Source organism: Trachemys scripta, chromosome 16 (assembly GCF_013100865.1).
Source record: "Trachemys scripta elegans isolate TJP31775 chromosome 16, CAS_Tse_1.0, whole genome shotgun sequence".
Taxonomy (NCBI): Eukaryota; Metazoa; Chordata; order Testudines; family Emydidae; genus Trachemys; species Trachemys scripta.
Genome location: NC_048313.1, coordinates 12,598,331 through 12,619,421, shown reverse-complemented (window position 1 = coordinate 12,619,421; position 21,091 = coordinate 12,598,331). Strand labels below are relative to the sequence as shown.

General features: G+C 66.0%; 1 protein-coding gene across 1 annotated transcript in view; it reads left to right on the top strand.

Moving 5' to 3' along the window:
- The first annotated feature begins 1,638 nt into the window (after positions 1–1,638).
- The window catches only part of ADCY6 (adenylate cyclase 6), a 25,045-nt gene continuing 5,592 nt past the window's right edge, over positions 1,639–21,091 (top strand). The window contains exons 1-17 of the mRNA XM_034793215.1: positions 1,639–1,893; positions 4,921–5,067; positions 5,540–6,407; positions 12,557–12,706; positions 13,362–13,483; positions 13,913–14,024; positions 14,199–14,326; positions 14,860–15,018; positions 16,130–16,271; positions 16,482–16,610; positions 18,151–18,176; positions 18,410–18,557; positions 18,826–18,923; positions 19,101–19,188; positions 19,516–19,632; positions 20,123–20,281; positions 20,879–21,054. Coding sequence (XP_034649106.1) covers positions 1,700–1,893; positions 4,921–5,067; positions 5,540–6,407; positions 12,557–12,706; positions 13,362–13,483; positions 13,913–14,024; positions 14,199–14,326; positions 14,860–15,018; positions 16,130–16,271; positions 16,482–16,610; positions 18,151–18,176; positions 18,410–18,557; positions 18,826–18,923; positions 19,101–19,188; positions 19,516–19,632; positions 20,123–20,281; positions 20,879–21,054 — 2,963 coding nt within the window. The 5' untranslated portion in view covers positions 1,639–1,699. The remainder of the gene's footprint in view (positions 1,894–4,920; positions 5,068–5,539; positions 6,408–12,556; positions 12,707–13,361; positions 13,484–13,912; positions 14,025–14,198; positions 14,327–14,859; positions 15,019–16,129; positions 16,272–16,481; positions 16,611–18,150; positions 18,177–18,409; positions 18,558–18,825; positions 18,924–19,100; positions 19,189–19,515; positions 19,633–20,122; positions 20,282–20,878; positions 21,055–21,091) is intronic.

Here is a 21,091-nt window from a genome sequence, read left to right as displayed (position 1 = left end):
CTTGGTGCCCAGGGGGCTGGGCGGGGGGGGGGGCGGTGGCATATGGGGGTGGGCGCCTGGGGAGGCCCAGACTGGGGCTGACCCAGCTCTGAAAGGTCTGAAACCAGGCGGCAGAAAGGCCCGGCTAGTCCATCCCCGGCCTCTCCCACAGGGGGTGCTGTGGGGAGCGGGGCAGGAGGGCTGGCTGGGGGGCGGGGCTCTCCTGGCAGGGGGCGCTCCGTGCCTTAGTTTCCCTGTCTGTAATGTGAGGGTGTTTGCAGCGGGCTTTCAGCTCACGCTGTGTGATTCCGATCCCGGACGGGATCCTGCGGAGTGCAGGTCGGTTTGGACCTGGGCGTCTTGGCCGCACTGAGCCGGGTGGATTTCAGAGCTAACCGGGCAGAACGCAGGTTTGCATCTGAACCGTTCCCAGCCGACTCTAAAGTAAATCGGGCCAGAGCCAGGAAATCTGGAGTCACCCACTGACTGCAACGGGCTCCGGGCTGGATTCTGAGCTCAGTTGCCCCGGAGTAAATCCGGAGTCACCTCCCCGTCACGGACCCCTGCCCTGGGGGTAGGGTCTGGATGCTGCCGTGACTGTAACTGGCTAATCAGTCGGAGGGATCTGATCCATGGGGGGAGGGGTTGCCATTGGACCTGTCTCCTGATTTTCTGTTTTGTTTTGTCAGTGATTTTTTTTTTTTTACTGCACCTTTGGCAAGTCACGGCACCGTCGCCTGCCTCAGTTTCCCCCTCTACAATGGGAATGGTTGTATCCACCTCCTGGTGCGGGGGAAGCTTAGTTAATAAGTGTTGGGTTCTTGGAGATGTGTTAGCTTATCACTGCTCTGGAACCTGGCAATGAAAATACCATTGTAATAATTAATCCCAGAGAGCTTTACAAAGGTAAGGAGCTGATAGCTGAACTATGTGCAGGAATTGCCTCGCCTGCAGTTGAAATGCAGCCTCTTCTAGGCAGGGCCACAGCAGCTTTTAACAGCACCCAGCAACAGCTTCCATCAGGGAGTGGGAGAGCATTCCGGGGGTAACTGGAACGAAGGGTGCTGTGTTTGCCCAGGACACCCGGCCAAGCATGTCTCCTTTGGAAAAGGTGCCACAGGATTGTTAATGGTGGCAGGGCACAGGCACAGAATTCCAAGCCTGGCAGGGTAGGGGGTCTAGTGGGTTAGAACATAGGCCATGGAGCCCGGACTCCTGGGTTCTGTTCCCTGTTGTCTCGTGGGGAAGCCCATTGGTTTTTCATTTTCCCGTCGGGGTCCTGAAAGGGTTAATGTCACCCACGTGATTCCCCTGCCCAGATCCCATGCACCAGAATCTGATGCAATGGGAGTTTAGGAAGGAAGGGAAAGAAAGACATAAATAAATAAATAACGCCGCCCATGTGAGCCCAAAGGCCCTGGCTCCGGGGAATCGCTCCCGGAGCAGCCTGGCAGCTGGAAGAAGTGCGTGTAAGAAGATTTTCAGAGCATTATCTGTGGCAAAGCCAATCTGCAGGGCGGGGGATGGCGAGGCACTGAGATGGGCTGTGCCCTAGAAAGTGGTGCCAACCTCCAGAGCGGCACGGCACAGCACGGCGGAGACCTCCTGGCACCCAGGAGCTGCCGGAATTCGTCGGTAATTAATCATTAAGCCTGTCTCCCCCGAGGATCTGGGCTGGATTCAGGCGCTAGAGCCAGGATGCTGCGTGCAGGCCTCATTAATGCCGGGGCAGATCCGGAGCGGTGCAGGGGAGCAGAACTGGGTCGGTTTCCCTCTGACCTGCATGCCTAGGACCCAGTTAATAAATAACAGCGCCACACTGGGGAGCCAGGACAGGGAGTGGGCACTGCCCCAGAACCAGGGCACCCTCCCCCTGGCATTCCCCAAAGGCAGACCCCAGGCCAGGGGAACAAGGTGAGCCCTTGCTCCATGGATATTCCAGGGGTGCGTTCACTGGGGAACGGGGAGTGTCCTAGGGCTCCCCTGTTTGGGGCAGGGGGCCCATCGGTGGGTTGGATGCTGACAATGTATATGACAAGGGTCTGCCGGGTTGTTGGCATGGGGGGTTATTGGGGTTCTCCCATTAATAGATATACCAGAGGGCTCTGGGTTGGGGGCATGGGGGTTATGCATCTAACACGGCGCCCCAAGGACCCCGCAGGGCAGCAGGTGCTTTGGGCACCAGCACACACCAGTCCTGGCTCCAGTGCAAACTGGGAGAGCTGATCTTGCCTTTGGCATCTCAGCTCCTCCGTGTGTTTGTTGGTGCACACGGTGTGGGCTCTGTGTGTGTGTGTACACGGGTGTTGCTGGCTCGGTGTGTATGTGTGTATATGTGTGTGTATATATGTGTGTGTGTTGCTGGCTGTGTGTACGCGTGTGTTGCTGCCTCGGTGTGTGTGTGTATATGTGTGTGTTGCTGACTGTGTGTGTACACGTGTGTGTTGCTGGCTGTGTGTACACGTGTGTGTTGCTGGCTGTGTGTGTGTGTGTGTGCGCGCCTCCCCCCAGTGAAATATTCCGCGGCCCCCGCATCCCATCGCGCCGGGGGGGGGGAGGCGAAAGGGCCCCTGCGCCTTTAAGGCCGCCTGGCTGGCGAGCCCCGCGCGGAGCGCACCGAGCGCCGGGAGCGGAGCGGAGCGGGGCGCAGCGAGCTTGTGGATCCGGGCTAGAGGGCGTTTACCCCGGACAGCGACGGGAGGGCTCGGCCGGCCCGGCCCAGCCCAGCCCAGCAGCGCCATGGAGCGAGGCTCGGCCAGCGACTAGCCGGGGCCGGGAGCAGCCCGCGGGGCCGGGATCGGCCGGGGACAGGCGGCGGCGCAGGACGGGAGGTGAGCGGCGGGGGGCCGGTGCCTTGGGCCGGGGCCGGGCGAGGGGCTCCCCGGGGCCGGGCGCCGCAGGGCGGGGGCGCGGGCCGCGCTGTCGGGAGAGGGGGGCGCTGGTGGGGCCCTGGCGCGGAGCCCGGGGCGGGGGGGACCCCGCGGGTGGGGCCGGGCGGTGCAGCCCGGCGGGGGACACCTGCAGAGCGGGCTGGGCTGGAGAGACTCTCCCGGGACCGCCGGCGGGACGGGGGTATCCGCGCCCCCGGGAAGCTCGCAGGAGCCCTGCAGCCGGGCCCCGGGGTTAATCTGGGGGGAAACGGGCCGCTCCCCCCGCCATGGGGCTGGTGGCCCCGGGGCCTGTGGAGAGGAGCCCGGCTGGGCCGGCCTGTTTGTGTGGCGGGGTTGGGGTGACGGGGGGTGTCATAGGTGCCTGTATAAGACAGACACCCCGAATAGCATCGGGACACCCCAGCACCGCCCCTCACACCTCCCAGCAGGGCTGGTTTCAGTTCTGCCCTTCATCTCCAGCTGTCCTGGGCTAAGGGGTGCAGGCTGGGGGACCCCTGCCCCTGGGGACCCCTGCGGCGCCGCAGGTGGCTCAGCGGGCGACGCGGACCCCCGTGCTGCCGGGCCCTGCGCTGAGGAAGGTGGTGACTGTGGGCTGGGGCAGAGAACCAAGGTCCTGACCTGACTGCGAGTGGCCACCGGCGGATCCTGCCTGGGAGTCGGGGTTCTAACCCCCAGTGGCCTGGCCAGACTCCAGCGCCAAGCTACTCTGCTTTCCTAAAATCCCCCTGTGGGTTGTCGCCCACTTCCTGTCCTGAGGTGTTGTAGGGCTGTTAATCAGCTGCCACTTCTCAGCCCAGAGGTGGCTGCATCTTGGTGGTGGGTGAAGGAGCTCTGCCAGATGCTCCGAGGTCCCTGGCTGGAAGAGGGTTTGGGGGGCAGGGAGCCTTTCCCTGGGGAGGGTTGTGCCGTGTCCCCGGCTGCGGGAACGGGGAGTGATGTCATGGCGCTGGTGCTGGCTCCCGGGATGTAGATAAGGGCCGTGTAGGAGGAGACGGAATAACTCTCCGAAGAGGCTGGATCTAAACGGAGCGCGGGCTTGGCCGCCATTCAAGACAAATAGAGTTTGAAAGCAGAAGATTATTCGAGTTTTGTTGCATATTGAATTACTCAGGCTGGGCTGGGGGAGGGGCCCTGGGGCCACAATAAAGGGCTCTGGTGGCTCTGTCACATGGAGGGCAAGTCCCTAACAGCCCTGGGAATCGTGAGCAGAAGTTCAGGGCTGGGCTAGCAGGGGGCTGCGGGTCAGGAGTGAGGGACATCAGTGGGGCTGGGAGTGGGGAGCCCAGGGCTGGGATTGCCGGGGGCTGTGGGTCAGGGCCGGGGCTGGGCTAGCAGGGGGCTGTGGGTCAGGACTGGGGGGCACCAGCGGGGCTGGGAGTGGGGAGCCCAGGGCTGGGATTGCCGGGGGCTGCGGGTCAGGGTCGGGGCTGGGCTAGCAGGGGGCTGCGGGTCAGGACTGGGGGGCACCGGCGGGGCTGGGAGTGGGGAGCCCAGGGCTGGGGTGCATGGTCAGTTTAAAACACTGGGGCAGCCCTGACATGGTCAAACTCTGAGCAGGATCCTCTGTGGGGCTGGAGCCAGATCTCACGCCGCCTGATCTCTCCCCCACGGTGAAGTCCTGGAGTGGGAGGAAGGATTCCAGGGAGTTACCCACAAGGGCCCCTTGCCCAGTGCTGAGATGCAGCTGCCTCTGGGCTGGGGCACAGGGGCCGTTCAACACCCGCACAGGAGTTCAGAGGGGAGAGTGAACAGCTATCCTACGTGTGACTGATGCTGCTGCAGTGTGTGTGTGTGTGTGTGTTGCATCCCCTTGGCTGCCTTGGGACCCCCCGGCGCTGAGCTGTGGGGATCGCTGGGCTATGTCCCAGCCCTGGGCTGGGTGTCTGGCCAGGGGCTGGACAGTCGGGGATAGGTGGCCTGGGCGATGGTGGGGCCATGTCTATCTGTCTCTGCTGGTGGCTGTTTGTTCCAGGGGGGTGAGGTTGGCACACGGGGAGTGGCTGGGATACTGAGCTTACCTGATACCCTCTCCCACCTCCTCTGCTTTCAGGTGCCTGGCCCAGCCTGCCCCGTGCCCGCCCCATGCCCAGCTGGACGTGAGGTGGAGCCAGGGCACTGCCCTCCTGCCGACTTGTTGGGTTAAATGCCGGCTCGTCCCGTGCCAGCTCAGTGCTCCTGGCACAGAGCAGCCACCCAGGTGAGTTATCCTGGGAGATTAATTTGGGGGGATCCTGTCCCCAGACTGTGAGTTGGAATTGGGGATGGGAGGAAGCAGGGCATGTACAGACACACACACCCCCCGTGCCAGCCAAGGGTCTTCCTGGGGGTCTCACGGCACCCCCCACATGCAGCTTGTCCCCCTTGTGGACCCTCGGGCTGGAGTCTCCAAGCAACACCCCCCACCGGCCGGGCGCCCCGTACTGCAGCCTCATATTGATACCCCCCTGCCTCCTGCTTGTCCCCCCCAACCCCTGGGTGCCCACCTCTGCCATATGCTCAGTGCTGGCACCTCCTGTGCCCCCTCAGCAGTGATGCCCCCCCACCCCTGCCTCCTGGCCGTTCCATGCCCCTGGGCACCGGTACCCCCGGGTGTCCCCTTGGCACTGATGTCCCCCCCCACGTGCTCCGGCCCCTGGGTGCTAATGCCCCCCTCTCCTTGGTGCCCGCAGCATGTCGTGGTTTAGCGGCATCCTGGTGCCCAAGGTGGACGAGCGGAAGACGGCATGGGGGGAGCGCAACGGGAAGAAGGGGCAGCGCCCGCGCTCCTCGCTCTGCAGCCCGCGGTACATGAGCTGCCTGCAGGACCCCGAGCTGGAGCGGGGCACCCACCCGCGGGCCGGCCTGGGCCTGACCTGCTCCTGGCAGGAGGACCACTACAGCAAGAAGGGCCTGGCTGGGGGCGCTGGCGACCTGGGGCTGAAGTCGGTGGACTTGGGCTTTGAGGACGGCGAGGCCAAGGGGCCGAAGGTGGTGGCGGTGGCAGAGGGGGTGGCCAGGCCCGGGGAGCGGCTGTCGGCGGGTGAGTGCTGGCAGCGCCTCCTGCAGGTTTTCCGCTCCAAGCGCTTCCAGTCGGCCAAGCTGGAGCGGCTCTACCAGCGCTACTTCTTCCAGATGAACCAGAGCAGCCTGACGGTGCTGATGGGGGTGCTGGTGCTGGTGTGCGGCGTGATGCTGCTCTTCCACTGCGTGCCCGGCACCCCCCGGGTGCCCTACGCTGCCGCGCTGGCCGTGGCCACCGCCCTCTTCCTGGCACTCATGGTACTGTGCAGCCGTAGTGCCTTCCCCCAGGACTCCATGTGGGTGGTGAGCTACCTGGTGCTGGCCGCGCTGGGCGGGGTGCAGGCCCTGGGCACCCTCATGGCCTCGCCGCGCAGCGCCTCCGAGGGCGTCTGGTGGAGCGTCTTCTTCATCTACATCACCTACACCCTGTTGCCCGTCCGCATGCGGGCCGCCGTGGGGGCGGGCGCCCTGCTCTCCGCCCTGCACCTGCTCATCACCTGGCACCTCAACGCCAGCGACCCCTTCCTCTGGAAGCAGGTATGGGGGCGGGGGCTGGCTCTGGGGGTGGACAGTGGGAGGCAGGGCTTCCTTTGGGGGGCTGCGGGGTGTTGCCCTGCTGGGTTCAAGGAGGGAATGTGTGGGGTTGGGGGGCAGCTGCCCCCCACGTGTGGTCTGAGGGTGTGCCCAGCAGTGGGTTTGTGTGTATGTGGTGGGGGGAACGTCCCGACACTCGTGGGACTGGCCTGGCCCCTGAACCAGGCCTGCATCCGGGTCAGCTGGATACAGGACAATGGGCAGCTAGGCGTGGGGCTGGGTGGGGAAGGGGTGTTTGTCTTGGGGGAATGATGAACCCAGAAGGGCCCTGCTTCCCGCCTGCCTCTCTGTGCTCCGGCTCTGGGGGGGCCGGCGGGGTCCAGCACTGGCTTCTCTCCCCAGTGGTGCTGGTGTGAGTCCAGCCCCGCTCCCCTCTGACTGGGGGCCTGGTGCCCGGCCCCCACCAACCCCTCCCGGGCAGGCTGCCCCCCCCGTGTCTCCCTACAAGGCCCCTGTGGGGCTGGGCTGAGGCGTGGGGGAGGGGGCGAGGGCAGCTCTCCTTGCTGCCAGGCCCCCCCCGTGCATGGACCCCCCCGGGGGGAGGGGGAGGGGAGCCGTGGGAGTCAGGGCCTGGGGCTAGCAGCCAGGGGTGTGTGGGGGGGAGGGAGGATCTGGCCATGCCACCACCCACCCAGGGGCTGCCAAAGGGGTGGGGGGGTCTGATCCTGGGGGGCTGGGGGTGAGTGCTGCAGTGCCCCCTCCCTGAGGGCTGGGCCCCTGCTCTCTGGGGGGGATGCGGCTCCCACGCTCCCATTCGGCAGGTGGTTTCCATGGCAGCACGGCGCTGGGGTGGGGGGGGGGAAGCAGCTCCTGATTAGAACCACATGTTTCTAGCGAGTGATGCAGCGCCCCCGCCGGGGGTGAGGGGAGGGACCGTGCGGGGGTCATGTAAATATGGGGCCCGGAGGGGGCCTGTGGCCAGAGCTGAGGAGACGCAGCCAGGACCCCTCCTCCCCCAGCCCCTCTGGACCCCCAGGGCCCTGTTCCATTGCCCCATAGCACCCCCTTGGGAAGGATGGGACCCTCAGTGTGGCTGGCATGGCCCCCCAGGGGGCCCCTGGAATGGGGTTGTCCCCCTGCCCCCCCATGCTCCACTTAGACCCCATCTCCCTACGCTCCATGTCACCTTCTCAGTGGGCAGCAGAGCGTGGGGGGGGGCCCTGTCTGTCCTCTGTGTGGGGGAGCTGGGGGGCCGCCCTGTCCCCAACCACAGTCTGAACGTGCCCCTTCCCCTCATTTGTAATCCCCAGGGAAGTTTCTCCCCTCAGCACCCCTCCCGGGGGTGTTGGGGACAAGGAATCTGTCGGGGGGGTTCGGTGTGGCCCCAGGGCACGTGGTCCTTGAGGCTGCCCTGCCCAGCTGAGTTGGTGAATTGTCCTCTCGATGCTGCTCACATCATGTGGTGGGGAGTTTCACAGGCCGTAGCATTTTGAAAATCTTTTATGTGTAAATTTTAATTCTATATTTCAGTTTAATTCCTTGCAGTCAAATGCCGCCTCCTGCCCCCCCCACACACACACTTAAGCACCAATGCCTGTCCCCCTTTGCCACCCTTGAGCTCCACCTCCTGCTGCCCCCTTCCCCTGGGGCGGGGGCTGAATCGGACCATCCCTTGTGTCTCATCTCTGGGGGTGGGGGGAGGTACACAAAGCCTTCTATTGTGGGCCGGGGGTTTTCTTGGGAGGGCGGGGGGTGCATGCTGGACAAAGCCTTCTATTGTGGGGGCTGGGAGGAGACTGTCTGTGGGAGGATGGGAGTGGGGCATGAGGCCCTCGAGGGCAGAGGGGACAGGATGTTGGGGTGAGGGTGAGTTTCAGTCCCGGGGGGGGGGGGGGGGGGGGCCCCCCCCCCCCCCCCGAGCCAGGGGGGGCCACAGAGTCCAGAACACAACTAACGGGGGGACAATGCATGATAAAAGTGGCGGGGGGGTGAGGGTCAGATGCAGGGGTGAGGGGCGACATGAAGGAGGAACAGTCAGATCAATACATGAAGCACCACGCTGGGTGTCCCCTCTGGCCTGGTGGCTGGCTGGGGGCAGGCTGACGAGGGGTCCCGTGGCTGCGTGGGGCCGTGGATGGGGTGTGTGTAGACGAGATGTGGGGTGCCTGGCGGCAGGGTCTCCCTCTCGCTGAGTGCCCGGCCCATGGGGGAGATGCCAGCCGGTGTCCCCAGCAGGCTGTGAGGGTCGGGATACAGGTCTGCCAGGGCCTTGTCCTCCGTGGGGCACTGGGGGCCCCGGGGGGGGGCACCGGGGAGGGGTGGGGTGGACCATGCCTGTGTGTAGGTCTGACGGTGACTGGGAGCCAGCCAGCTCTCAGGGCAGGGTCCCCATCACAAGCTCTGGGGGGCTGGGAGAGAGGGGCACAGGACCCACTCGTGGTACATGTGAGAGGCTGTGGAGGGGGCTGCGGACCCCTGTCCTGGACTCACTGGGGGGTCGGGACTCCAAGCCCCTGTTGTCTGGGCATTGGGGGTGGGGGCTGCTTTCACCAGATGCCAGGGTCCTGTGACACCGTCTGCCCAGACAGGGTGATTTGAACTGGGGCGTTGCCCTGGTGCTGCCTCTATCCCCAAAACTGGCTGCTCCCCCCGCTACCCATAATCCCTCAGGCAGCTCCCATGTGCAGAGACCCTCCCCTGTCTGGAGGCCTGGGGATGCCTGGAGCTGCCCCGGGGGGGAGGGGGGGAGGAGATCATGGCGGGCGGGCAGTAGCAGGGGCAGCCCCGGCCTGTCGCTGTGGGGTTGAACGTGTGGATGGCCCATGACATGGCTCGTGCCCGCATGGGTGTGTGCAAAGGGGAGGGCCCCTCGCTCAAGCGCCTCGTGTGCATAGGGTCATGGCGCTGCTTGTGCACCATAAGCATCCGGGGGGAGGGGGCGTGGGCACTCTCCTTGCCCTCCTGGTGCTGCCCTGCCCCCAATCTGGTGACTCCCTTGGCCGTGCCTTGGCGCTGCTGCTGTGGGTGCAGGGTAGGGGGTGGAGGCGGCTGTGGGGGCAAGGCAAACACCCTTGGCAGGTCTCTCCTCTCGTGCTGACCCCCCCCCCCGGTTTTCCAGCCATGGCGCATGCATCCCTCAGGCCTGGTCGCGTGGGGGTGGAAGAAGGGCCCTGGGCTAGGGGTAGGGGCAGCCAAGCCCCACGGCTCAGCTGGGGGGTGTGAGCGGCTGCCCTTGCCAAGGCTGGGTCCCCGAGGCAGGAAATCGGGGCCCCTTGTGGGGGGCAGAAGCATGGTGAAGAGGGCTCCAGCTGTCTTCTCCTGGCCCTCTGTGGGACCCGGACTCCTGGGTTCTGTTCTCCGCGCTACTGAGTGGCCTGGCCTGACTCCCTTCCCCGCTCTGTGCTTCAGGGTTGTCCACACCTCGTGCTGGGGGGCTAACCCTAGCAGGGTAGATGTTCCCGCTAGGGGTGGAGGCCGGGCTCCAGACCCTCCCGGCTCAGGCTCGGGCCGTGGGTTTTCTTGTCTTTTGCAGTGTAGGGCTGGAGGGTTTACCCTCTTCTCATTTGCGGACCCTTTAAAGATTTTGAATGGAGGCGCCGAGCCCTTTGGAAATGGTAGCTCCAGTCTGCGGCCACCCCCCTGGAGATAGCCCCTCGGTCTCCCCAGGAGGGGCTGGTGCTGCTGATCCCGCGGGAGGGGAGTAGCAAGCCGATGTCTCTGCAGAGCTCGGGGGGCCTGGGCATGGCCAGGCGTTGTGGTGTCCTGGAGCTGCGCCCTCCCCCCCAGCCAGCTCACAGAGAGGATCCCATGGCCCTCTGGAGCCCCTCTCACATCTCCTTCCTGGCTTTTCCCCGTCCCCCTTTCTACCCGTCCAGGTCTGAACCAGCCACTCCTGCGATGCGGCCAGGGCTGGGGTGGGGCGTGGCAGCTGCAGCTGGGGGGCGTGAGAGACGGAGGGCCCTGAATTGGCTGAGGGGGCGGGGGTGGCTTTAACGTGCCCACTTCATGCAGGGCACGGCGGTAAATAGGAACTCCCCTTGGAAGGAATGGTGGGCGTGGGGCAGTGGGTGGGTAAGGGGTCCTGGGGGTAGTGTGCCAGCAGGGTGAGTGTGTGAGGGGGACAGAGCACTGGGGAGAGGTAAGTGTGCACGGTTCTCGGAGGGGGTCACGCTGCAGGGGATGCAGCATTGGGGAGGTATTGGGGGGGCGGTGTTGGGATGGCAGGGTTCTGTTCTGGGTGACATGCCAGCTCACATAGTGTTTTCCCTGTCCCCTGGCCTGGTTTACCCCCAACCTGGCTCTGTCGCTCTGGTGTCTGGGGGGAGCCTAGTGCTGGCCTTGGATCACCCCCCCCCCCCAATATATGGTTCCCTCCCCGCTCCAGCCCTGTTACCCCTCCGCAGGCCGGGCTCAGCTCAACCTCTCGGGGCATCCTCGGAAGGGGGGGCCGGTTCTCCTCACCTGCCCCTGCCAGAGGGGGTGGGGGGGGCACCAGGCAGCCCCCAGGGACAGCCCGTCTGAAAACCCATCTGACTGGGCCGGTCCTGTTGTGTGTGTTGCGGGGCGTCGGGGGCAGTGTGCCCTGGGGAAGCCAATGTCCCAGGGACATGGGGGCGGGGTGGTGGGGGGGTTCACTGGCCGGCTCTTGGGAGGCCCCGTGCAAGGCAGTTATTTTTGGCTGATCTGCAGGGAGCTGCGTTCCCAGGCCCTATTGACCAGCTGCCCGGTGGCCCTGGGGGCTGCCCCCCCCCATCTCGCTCTGGGAACCTGGCAGGACAGTGATTTGAGTGCCCGGTGGAGGGTGGGGCTGTGTCCGGGTGCCCCGTGCAGCCACCGTGGGGGGTTCTGTCGATGTATGGGGGGGGGGGCCCTGCAGGATACAAATTCCAATGTACTAGGCAATGCCTCAATCCTTTTACCTTGGTAAAAATCCCATTTTGGGCTGGGTCAGACCCCCTCCAGGACTGGGGCCCAAACCCCAGAACTGTTCATGGGGAAGGGGGTGAAAGTTACATTTCCCCCCCCCCCCAATTCCCTGCATGTAGCCAATCAACGGGTTCGAAAGCAAAGTGCTGCTGGCCGGTGGGCGGGGACAGCACTGGGGGGAGCCGGAGTCCTGCTGCTCCGAGCGGGGGCTGTCGGAGTGTGAGGTGGGGGGTGTTCTGTGGTCTAGACCCATCAGGCCCTGAGCTGAGGGTGCCCCCCCTTGCCGCGGTCCGTGGCCGGGCTGGGCCTGGCGCACAAGTTGCTGTGCTCATCTGGACGGGATGCGATAGCGCTGACCCTGCACCGCCCGGCTATAAATAGACCTGGCTGGGGGCCCTGGGGGGAGGGGGCTGGGAGAACCATGGCAAACGTGCAGCTCCTGCTAAATCCATCTCCGCTCCCCCCCCGTCCCCCCCTCCCCGACAGCTTCCTCCCGCTTCCGAAGCGGCCTGGCAAGCCCTCGCTCAGAGCTCCCTGCCCCCAATGCCCTGTCCCTGCTGGGAATAGTGCGGGGGCTCAGGCCAGGCGACAGGATGGGGGTGTCTGCAGGGCAGAGAAGGGTGGGGGATGGGGGTCCTGTAGATCCCACCACTGACCCCAGCCCCGTGTGTCCTGGGGATGCACCAGCTCCAGCCGGCCGGCACCCAGCAGCCCTGTGGGGATTGTGGGGTGCAGCCAGCCAACCCCCAGCTCTGCTTCCCCTAGCCCAAAGGGAGTGGAGCTCTGCTGGACTGGGCTGTGCCCCGCCTTGCAGGGGGGCAGAGAGACGTGTCTCGTTGGGGGGGCGAGCACCTGTCGCAGGGGGTGGGAGAGGGCAGCAGAGACCGGCCTCTAGGACAGGGCACTGCTGCAAGGAAGCTCACAGCAAAGGGAAGGTGGGAGGTGCTCGCCCTGATGCTCAGAATATGGGGATGTAAGGAAGCCCCCGCCCCCATCTTGCCTCGCTAAGGGGTGCTGAGCCCCACTGCTCCAGCCCCAGATCTTTGGGGATCACCCCTGAACCTGCCCCCTCTCCATGCCAGCCCGCCCCCCCACGGCTGATGGGTGGGTTGGGGGCGCAGTGTCCTGTTCGCGGGGCCATGTGTTTGCAGGGGCTGGGGTGGGGAGGGGTGGCTGTCTGGGTTGGGGTGTTGGGACTGACCCACCCCTCTCCCTCTCGACCCCAGCTCAGCGCCAACGTCCTGATCTTCCTCTGCACCAACATCATCGGGATCTGCACCCACTACCCGGCCGAGGTGTCTCAGCGCCAGGCCTTCCAGGAGACCCGTGGCTACATCCAGGCCCGGCTGCACCTGCAGCGGGAGAACCGGCAGCAGGTGAGTGGGGTGGGGCAGGGACTGGGTCAGTGCAGCAGCCCCGCCCCCCCCACACTGTGCTGGGGGGGTCAATAACGGGGGCCGACTGGGGTTTGGTTGGGAGTCGAGGGAAGAGGCTGATAATGGATCACGAGGTGTGGGGTTCATTCACGGGGGGCCGTACGTCAGACACGCCAGGCGTGGTCCCACTCTGCTCCGCGGCCACTGAAGGGGTCTGTGGTTTGGGGGTGGGGTGACAGGTTCACTTGTGGGTGTCAGTGACAGGCGTGTCATTTTGGGGGGTATCAGTGATGGGTGTGGTTTGGGGGGCACAGAAGGTGTGGTTTGGGGGGCATGGAGGTCTGGTTTGGGGGTGATGGGGCTGGTTTGGGGGCACGGAGGAGTCTGGTTTGGGGGGTATGGAGGGGGTGTGGTTTGGGGGCACAGAGGGGTCCAGTTTGTGGGTGACAGGGCTGGTTTGGGGGTGTCAGTGATGGGTCTGGTTGGGGGGGGCACAGGGGGTGTTGTTTAGGGGGCACAGGGGGTGTGGTTTAGGGGGTGACAGGGCTGGTTTGGGGGTGTTGGTGATGGGGCTGGTTGGGGGGGCACAGAGGGGTGTGGTTTAGGGGGGCGTGGTTTGCGGGTGTCGGTGACGGAGGGTGTGGTTTGGGTGCAGGAGCGCCTCCTGCTGTCGGTGCTGCCCCAGCACGTTGCCATGGAGATGAAGGAGGACATCAACACCAAGAAGGAGGACATGATGTTCCACAAGATCTACATCCAGAAGCACGACAACGTCAGGTGTGGGGGTGGGGAGCTGGGTGCATGGGCCCCCCAGGCACTGTTGGTGGGGCCCCCCAGGCACTATTGGGGGGCCCTGTCTGGGGGGGCTCCTCTGCACCCGCGAGAATCGCCCTGGGTAACTGGGGCCCGGCCTGGGCCCCTGCGACAGGGACCCGCTGGCGGCAGCTAGAGCAGCTGGGCCCCAAGGGACACGCAGGGTTGGGGAGGCCTGTGGGGCTCTGGGGGTGGGAGTGTGGGGCAGGCGGAGCTCCGCCTTGGGGACCTGCCCTGGAGGATGCTTGGCTGAGGCAGTGGGTATTGGGGTGCCTGGCGGGGCACTGGGGGGCGTCTGAGGCACAGGGAAGGGGGTTGGAGGTCCAGGCACTTTGGGACCGAGTGGCTGAGGCCGGGGGGAGTGTCTGAGTCTCTGCCCGCTCTCCTCTCCAGCATCCTGTTTGCAGACATCGAGGGCTTCACCAGCCTGGCCTCCCAGTGCACGGCCCAGGAGCTGGTGATGACGCTCAACGAGCTGTTTGCGCGCTTCGACAAGCTGGCCTCGGTGAGCGTGTTGTGGGGGGCGGCAAGCTGGGGGCTGGTGGGACATGGGCGGTGGGGTAGGCTGGGGGGCTGACTGGGTGTGGTTGGCAAGGGGGGGCAGGCTGGTGGGTGGGGTCTGCCTGTGGGCTGGTGTCACTGGGCAGACCCCATGAGCCCCCCTCTGCCCCTCTCGCAGGAGAACCACTGTCTGCGGATCAAGATCCTCGGTGACTGCTATTACTGTGTGTCAGGGCTGCCCGAGGCGCGGGGAGACCACGCTCACTGCTGCGTGGAGATGGGGGTCGACATGATCGAAGCCATCTCGTGAGTTGTGGGGGGAAGACCTGGGCCAGCCGCTCACATCGTCGCACCCACGTGCTTGTGCACTGCACGCAGCCCCCAGCCTCGTGCGTGGCACGCACCGATGATGCACAGGCACCTGCAGTGCACGGTGCACACTTGCCATTGGTGCAGTGCACGCTTGCCCTACGTACAACACGTACCGTGCACCTGCTCCATCCGTTGGTGCGTACGCGCTACACCCAAGCCACGTGCTCCGGGGGCTCGCTCCGCTCACGCAAGCGCTCCCTGACTTGTGTGGCAGACCAGGGTCACGCCCAGAGCTGGCACTCTCAGGCAGGATGAGGTGTCCCCCCTCCCCCCCGCCGTGCTGCTCACGAGGGGCCGGATGGTTCATGTCACCTGCCCCGGACACATCTGTGTCTCGCCAGCCTGGCACAGCCGTGACTTGCCATTGCTCTCTCCATGGCGAGCAGGTCACACCCGCTCCCTTGTGCTCTGGGGCCCCCCGCTGCTGCGGGGGGTGGGCAGATCTGACTCTCTCTGTGCCCCCCCAGGCTGGTGCGCGAGGTGACGGGGGTGAACGTGAACATGCGGGTGGGCATCCACAGCGGGCGCGTGCACTGCGGGGTGCTGGGGCTGCGCAAGTGGCAGTTCGACGTCTGGTCCAACGACGTGACCTTGGCCAATCAGATGGAAGCCGGAGGCAAAGCTGGGTGAGTGGAGGATGCGGAGTGGGGGGGGGGGGGCTCGCGACTAAGAAGGATCAGGCCGGGGCAGTGCCTAGATGGGAGCCCCCCGGGAAACCGCCTGCTCAGCAGGGAGCTCTCTCCCCAGCAGTCAGCGCTGGCCCCTCTGTGGTGCCAGGGGAGCTGTGCTGCAGGGGGCAGGCGGGGGGGCTCTCTCCAGCGGGTGCAGGGGGCACTGTACTGCAGGGCGCAGTGGGGGGCTCTCCCCAGCAGGTGCAGGGGGCAGGCGGGGGCGCAGTGGAGGGCTCTCCCAAGTGGGTGCAGGGGGCAGGCGGGGGGCTCTCCCCAGTGGGTGCAGGGGGCACTGTGCTGCAGGGGGCAGGCGGGAGGCTCTCCCCAGCGGGTGCGGGGGGCACTGTGCTGCAGGGGGCAGGCGGGGGGCTGGCCCCAGGGCAGCGCTAGGAGGCTGCACTTCAGGGGTGTCACGGAGTATTGGGGGACTCAGGGCCCTGCACCCCCGGCTTCCTGCGATTCACCATGACTCTCAGCCAGCCAGTAAGGCAGAAGGTTTATTTGGATGACAGGAATACAGTCCAAGACAGGTCTTGCAGGCACAGACAACAGGGACCCCCTCAGTTAGGTCCATCTTGGGGTCCCCGGGCATCCCAGCCCAGCCCCCCTTGGGAGGTCAGAGCCATCTCTGCCCCCCAGCCCTCTCTCCCTGCCTGCTTCCAGCACTCTGCCTTCAGCGACCCCTCCCACAGCCTTGTTCAGTTTCCCGGGCTCAGGAGTCGCCTCCCCTTCAACCCCTTCCTGGGTTCTCATGTTACACACTCAGGTATGCGCCCTCGGGCAGATCCCATCCTGCAATGCAGACCATCCTAGTCACACTCCCCTGTCAGCATTCACAGACCACAGTGAGAACAGGCCCAGTTCGTCACAAGGGGTCTCAGTAGGGGGCGCTCTCCTTGCAGTTCCCGCCTGTGGCTGTGGGTTAAACAGCTGCTCTGTCCTGCCCCGGAGGGTGGGGCCCGTCCTGGGGACTCTCGCGCTGGGGGTGCGGCGGGTTAGACAGGGAACGGGGGGGGCATGACTCTCGGGCTCAGCGTCCTGCCCCCCCCGCCCCCCCTCCCCCCAGGCGCATCCACATAACTTGGGCGACGCTGCAGTACCTGAACGGGGACTACGAGGTGGAGCCCGGCCACGGGGGCGAGCGCAATGCCTACCTCAAGGAGCACAACATCGAGACCTTCCTCATCGTGGGCTGCAGCCAGAAGCGCGTGAGTCCGGGAGCCGGGCTTGGGGGTGGGGGCGATGCGTCCCTGGCACGGGGGGCCGCCTCTCTGGGGTGAGCGTTCGGGGATGGGGCTGAGTCTAGTGGGTGCTGGGTAGGGAAGGTGCTCGGGGCAGGGGCGGGTGCTGGGTGGAGGGACGCTCCAATGGGTGCCTCGGTGGGGCCCCTCACCCTGCGCCCTTCTCTCCCCGAGCAGAAGGAGGAGAAGGCCATCCTGGCCAAGCTGCAGCGGGCGCGGGCCAACTCCACAGAGGGGCTGGTGCCACGCTGGGTGCCCGACCGCACCTTCTCCCGCACCAAGGACTCCAAGGCCTTCCGGCAGATGGTGAGTCGGGGGGGGCGGAACTGGGGCGGTCTTTCTCTGCCCGGGGGCGAAGGAAGGAAGAAGAGGGTCTCTGTCAGCTGGAGTCTGGGCCTGGCCTGTGGGAGGGGTGGGTCTCGTTGGTCTGCATGTCAGGGGTTCCCCTAACCAAGGCGGGGGGCATGTGGGAGTGGGGCCCCCCCATGCATTGACCCCTCTGACACTGGTGCTCCATGCCCCCTCCAGGGCTCACTCAGTCCTGTCTGGAGAGGGGAGCTCCCCCCACCCCTGTCTGCCAATGTGCCCCCCCTTCCTGCCCCTCTCCCCTCATTCCAGCACTTGGAATTGGTTTTCCCCAGCTCGCTTCCTGCCCCCCCGGGGGACTGCGCTGGGAGTGGGGGGGGGACAGTTCATCCTCATGGCGCATGTGTGGTTGGCTGCCATGGAATGGCTTGTTCGCACGGTTGCCATTCTGCCCTTGGTTGTCATGACGCCGGGCGCTAGGGCATGGCTGGGCTCTGGCGTGGCCCCAGGGCACAGTCTGCGGCGTTTGCCCTGCTGGTTGCTTTGGTTCGGTGCATCGGCATGGCGCAGTCCAGCATCGGTTGCCATGGAATGGCTCACTGTCAGCCTGGAGCTGGTTGCCATGGAGCCGGTTGCTATAGCACAGTCTCTCATCTGTGCAGTGCCCGTTGCCATGGCACGGCTGGACGTGTCTGCCCCGGTGGTGCCTGGGTGGGCAGTGTGGTGGGGCAGGTGGGCCAGTACATCCTGCGCTGTGAGCCCGTCTCTGGGCCAAGCCATGGGGCCGGTGTCTGGAGGTGGGGAAATGGGGTGTGGGAGCCGCACGGGGCCACTTCTGCGGGTCCAGCCGGACTGTGGAGGGGGGAGGAGCAGAGCCCCTAGATCCCTCCTGCCTCACATCTCCCCCTCTCCCCCAGTGCTGCCCAGCTCCCTTCCTGTGGGGCACAGGCTCAGGGGCGCAATGCTGCCCCCCCCGTAGGTCGCCAGGGCTCCAGTCGGCTGGCGAAGGGTCCCCCCCACATGCCCTGCCAGGGAACAGCACCGGGAGCTGGGGGAAGGCGGCACCGGGGTGGGGCGTGGGGATGCGGCTGTCCCAGGGGAGAGGATGCTGCACCGTGGGCATTATGATGGCCTTGTGGATGGAGATCCAGACTCCTGGGTCCTGACTCTGGTGCTCTGCCCCACTCTGCTGTGACGCCTCAGGCAAGTCTCTGCCTCGGTTTCCCCTCCTGTCCCCTGCCTGTACACAGCACAATGCCTGGCGGTGGCGCACTCTGCTGAGTGGCACCGTTAGCTTGGGAGCAAGGGGGCGGGATCAGTCAGAAGGATCTTGGGGGGGGGGGTGCAAGTGCCTGGGGGGCTGTAGCTGGGGCCTGGGCAGGGAATTTCCCAGCCCTGCCCATCTGGGAGCAGGAGCTCCTCCCTCCCTGCTGGTGCTGTGGGGGGCAGGGACCCTGAGGCTTCTGCCCCCCCCCCGACCCCGCAGGGAGGAGTGGTGACACCCTAAATCTCCCCTGACACCCTCTGTCTCTGTCTGCAGGGCATCGAGGACACCAGCAAAGACAAGTAAGTGCGCCCAGCCCCTGGGGGGGCCCCTCACTGCAGGGCCCAGGAACCGCCTGCCCGGCTGGCCCCGGGCTGGGGCATGGAAGGTGCCCGGTGGGGGGTCACAGCCTTGCAAGCTGCAGCAAAAGCGGGGTGGCAGGCTCGGGGGGGGGGAGGGGGCAGCAGGGGGCGCTCCTGGCACAAAGGGGGACAGGGAGGCTGCTGTGCTCACCCCCCCCCCCGTGACCCCACAGCCGCAGCGCGCAGGAGGCCCTGAACCCCGAGGACGAGGTGGATGAGTTCCTGGGCCGAGCCATTGACGCCCGCAGCATCGACCAGCTGCGCAAGGATCACGTCAAGAAATTCCTGCTGACCTTCCAGACGCCGGAGCTGGAGAAGAAGGTACCGGGGCCCTCTGTCCCACCTCCACCCCATCCTGCTCCACAGTGGGGTGTCTCTGGCGCCCCCCCCATCCTGCCCTTCAGCCCCCAGTCTCCCCCGCTCATCCCCCATCCTCTGCGCTTGCTCCCCCGTCTCTGCCTGCCTCCCCGAGGGCTCAGAGAGACGCCCCTCCCCCCCCCCGCGGTAACAAACTGCCCCCCCCCCCCCGGTAGCATGGCTGTGTCCCGTCCCCCCCCCCCAGCAGTAACCCTGCCCCCTCTCCCCACAGTACTCCAAGAAGGTGGATGATCGCTTTGGGGGCTACGTGGCCTGCACGCTGCTCGTCTTCTGCTTCATCTGCTTTATCCAGTTTGTGATGTTCCCACGGTAAGTCCAGTCCCCCAGCCCCATGCCCTCCCACAGCGCTGGCAGCCCCCCGCCCGCCCCGTGTGGTCCCAGAGCAGGCCTGGCTGCAGCATCTCCACCCTCCCCTCTTGCTCGTACGGAGCCCAGGCAGCCCGCGCCCCGTGGGGCCAGAGGCTCACGCTGCCCCTCTCTCCGCAGCTCCCCACTGATGCTCGGTGTCTACATCAGCATCTTCGTCATCCTGGCCAACATCCTCTTCGTCTGCGCCGTCTATTCCTGCATCAGCGTGAGTATCGGCTCCGTGCGTGTGCGTGTCGGCATCCCCTGCTCCTGCCTCAGTGCGCGTGTGTGTGCGTGTGCACACGCATGTGCACTCTCTGCTCCGTCAGCATGCAGGCCAGCTCCCTGTACCTAGGTGAGCATAATGAGCTCCCTAGGGTGCTAGGCTGTCTGGTGGTGGTGTGGGGGGAGGGGAGGACATGCAGGAGGGCCGGGGCCCTGTCCTGGTAGGGGGCAGGGCACATGGGGAGGTGGCTCCTCTCGGGCCAGACTGATTGGGGCTGTCGTGCGAGGCCGGAACCCCTCTCTCAGCCCTCTTTTGCCCCCACCCCAGCTCTTCCCCGCAGCCCTGCAGCGGGTCTCCCGGAAGATCGTCCGCTCTCGCACCCACAGCACCTTCATTGCCGTCTTCACCATCCTCCTCGTCTTCATCTCTGCCTTTGTCAACATGGTACAGCCCCGCATGGGGGAGCGGGGTCGCCGGAGGGGGGCGTGGTACAGAGTGAGGGATGGGGGACCTCGTGGGGGGATGCAGGGGAAGCTGGGGATGTGGGGGGGCATGGTACAGAGTGGGTGCTGGGAGGATGGGGGACCTCATGGGGGGGGAAGCTAGGGGGCTTTGGGGGGTGTGGTACAGAGTGGGCGCTGGGGGGATGGGGAACCTCATGAGGGGATGCAGGGGTAGCTGGGAGTGTGGGGGGGGGCACGGTACAGAGCGGGCGCTAGGGAGACCCCATGGGAGGGACATGAACAACTTCTCGTTGTCTGGGGGCGGTAAGTGGCCAAGCTGGGGCACCCCAGGCACTGTCCGAGATGACACCCCAAGAGACCTGTCCCTTGGCTCTGGGGTGCTGCCTTCCAAGCCCCTCCCAGGGGAGGAGAGGTCCCGGGGTTCCCCCACCCTGGTGTCGTCCCCATTGTCCCCTCTGGACTCTCCGCAGTTCGCCTGCAGCCACGTGCCCCTGCGGGACTGCGCCGCCCGCACCCTCAATGTCACGCCCGAGGCCGTGGGGCCCTGCCAGCTCCGCACCCTCAACTACTCGCTGGGCTCGGACGCGCCCCCTTGTGACGGGGACGCCCCGGCCTGCAACTTCCCCGAGGTGAGAGCCCCCGTGAGCCGGGGGCGTGGCGTGCAGGGCACAGCTGGGGGGAAGTGCAGGGTGCCAGGGCCCTGGGTGGGACGTCTCCCCGGGGCGGGGGACAGAGTGGGCCCCCTCGGGTGGTGGACGGGGGTGAGGATGGGAGTCCGGGGTGGAGGTTGGGCCCTAGAGGGGTCTCCCAGGGTGTGCGGACGCTGCAGTGTAAGCCCCGGCTCAAGCCTGACCCCCGCCCATTCCGTCTACACACACGAGTGGTGCTGTCCCAGGACCCCGCGGGGGGGAGGGGCCGAGCCGGGAGCTGCGGTTCTAGGCCTGTTGCTTTGCAGTGTAGACGTGGCCCCACTGGCCTTGTGCTCTGGGCATCAGCCAAAAGGATCTGACTTCCGGTGTCCTCTGGACAGTCCCGTTTCCCCCACGAGCCGGGGCGAGCGCGGCTGGCCTGGGCGCTGCCCGCGGGGTAGACCCAGCGTTCACCATTCCCACCCTGGGGTTATGGACGCACAGGCCCTGGGGCTGCCCCCTGGAGTGCCCCCGCCCTGGGCTCCCACTACAGCACGGCCGGACCCGGGCGCCCTGACGCCTCTCTGCCTCCCCCAGTACTTTAACTACAGCATCGTGCTGAGCCTGCTGGCCTGCTCCGTCTTCCTGCACATCAGCAGCATCGGGAAGCTGGGGCTCACGCTGGCCATCGAGGGGCTGTACCTGGTGCTGGCCGAGGGCCCCGAGGCGCCGCTCTTCGACAACTACGACCTGCTGGTCGCGGCCAACGCACTGTGAGTGCCTGGTGCCCCACGGACACCTCCCCTCTCC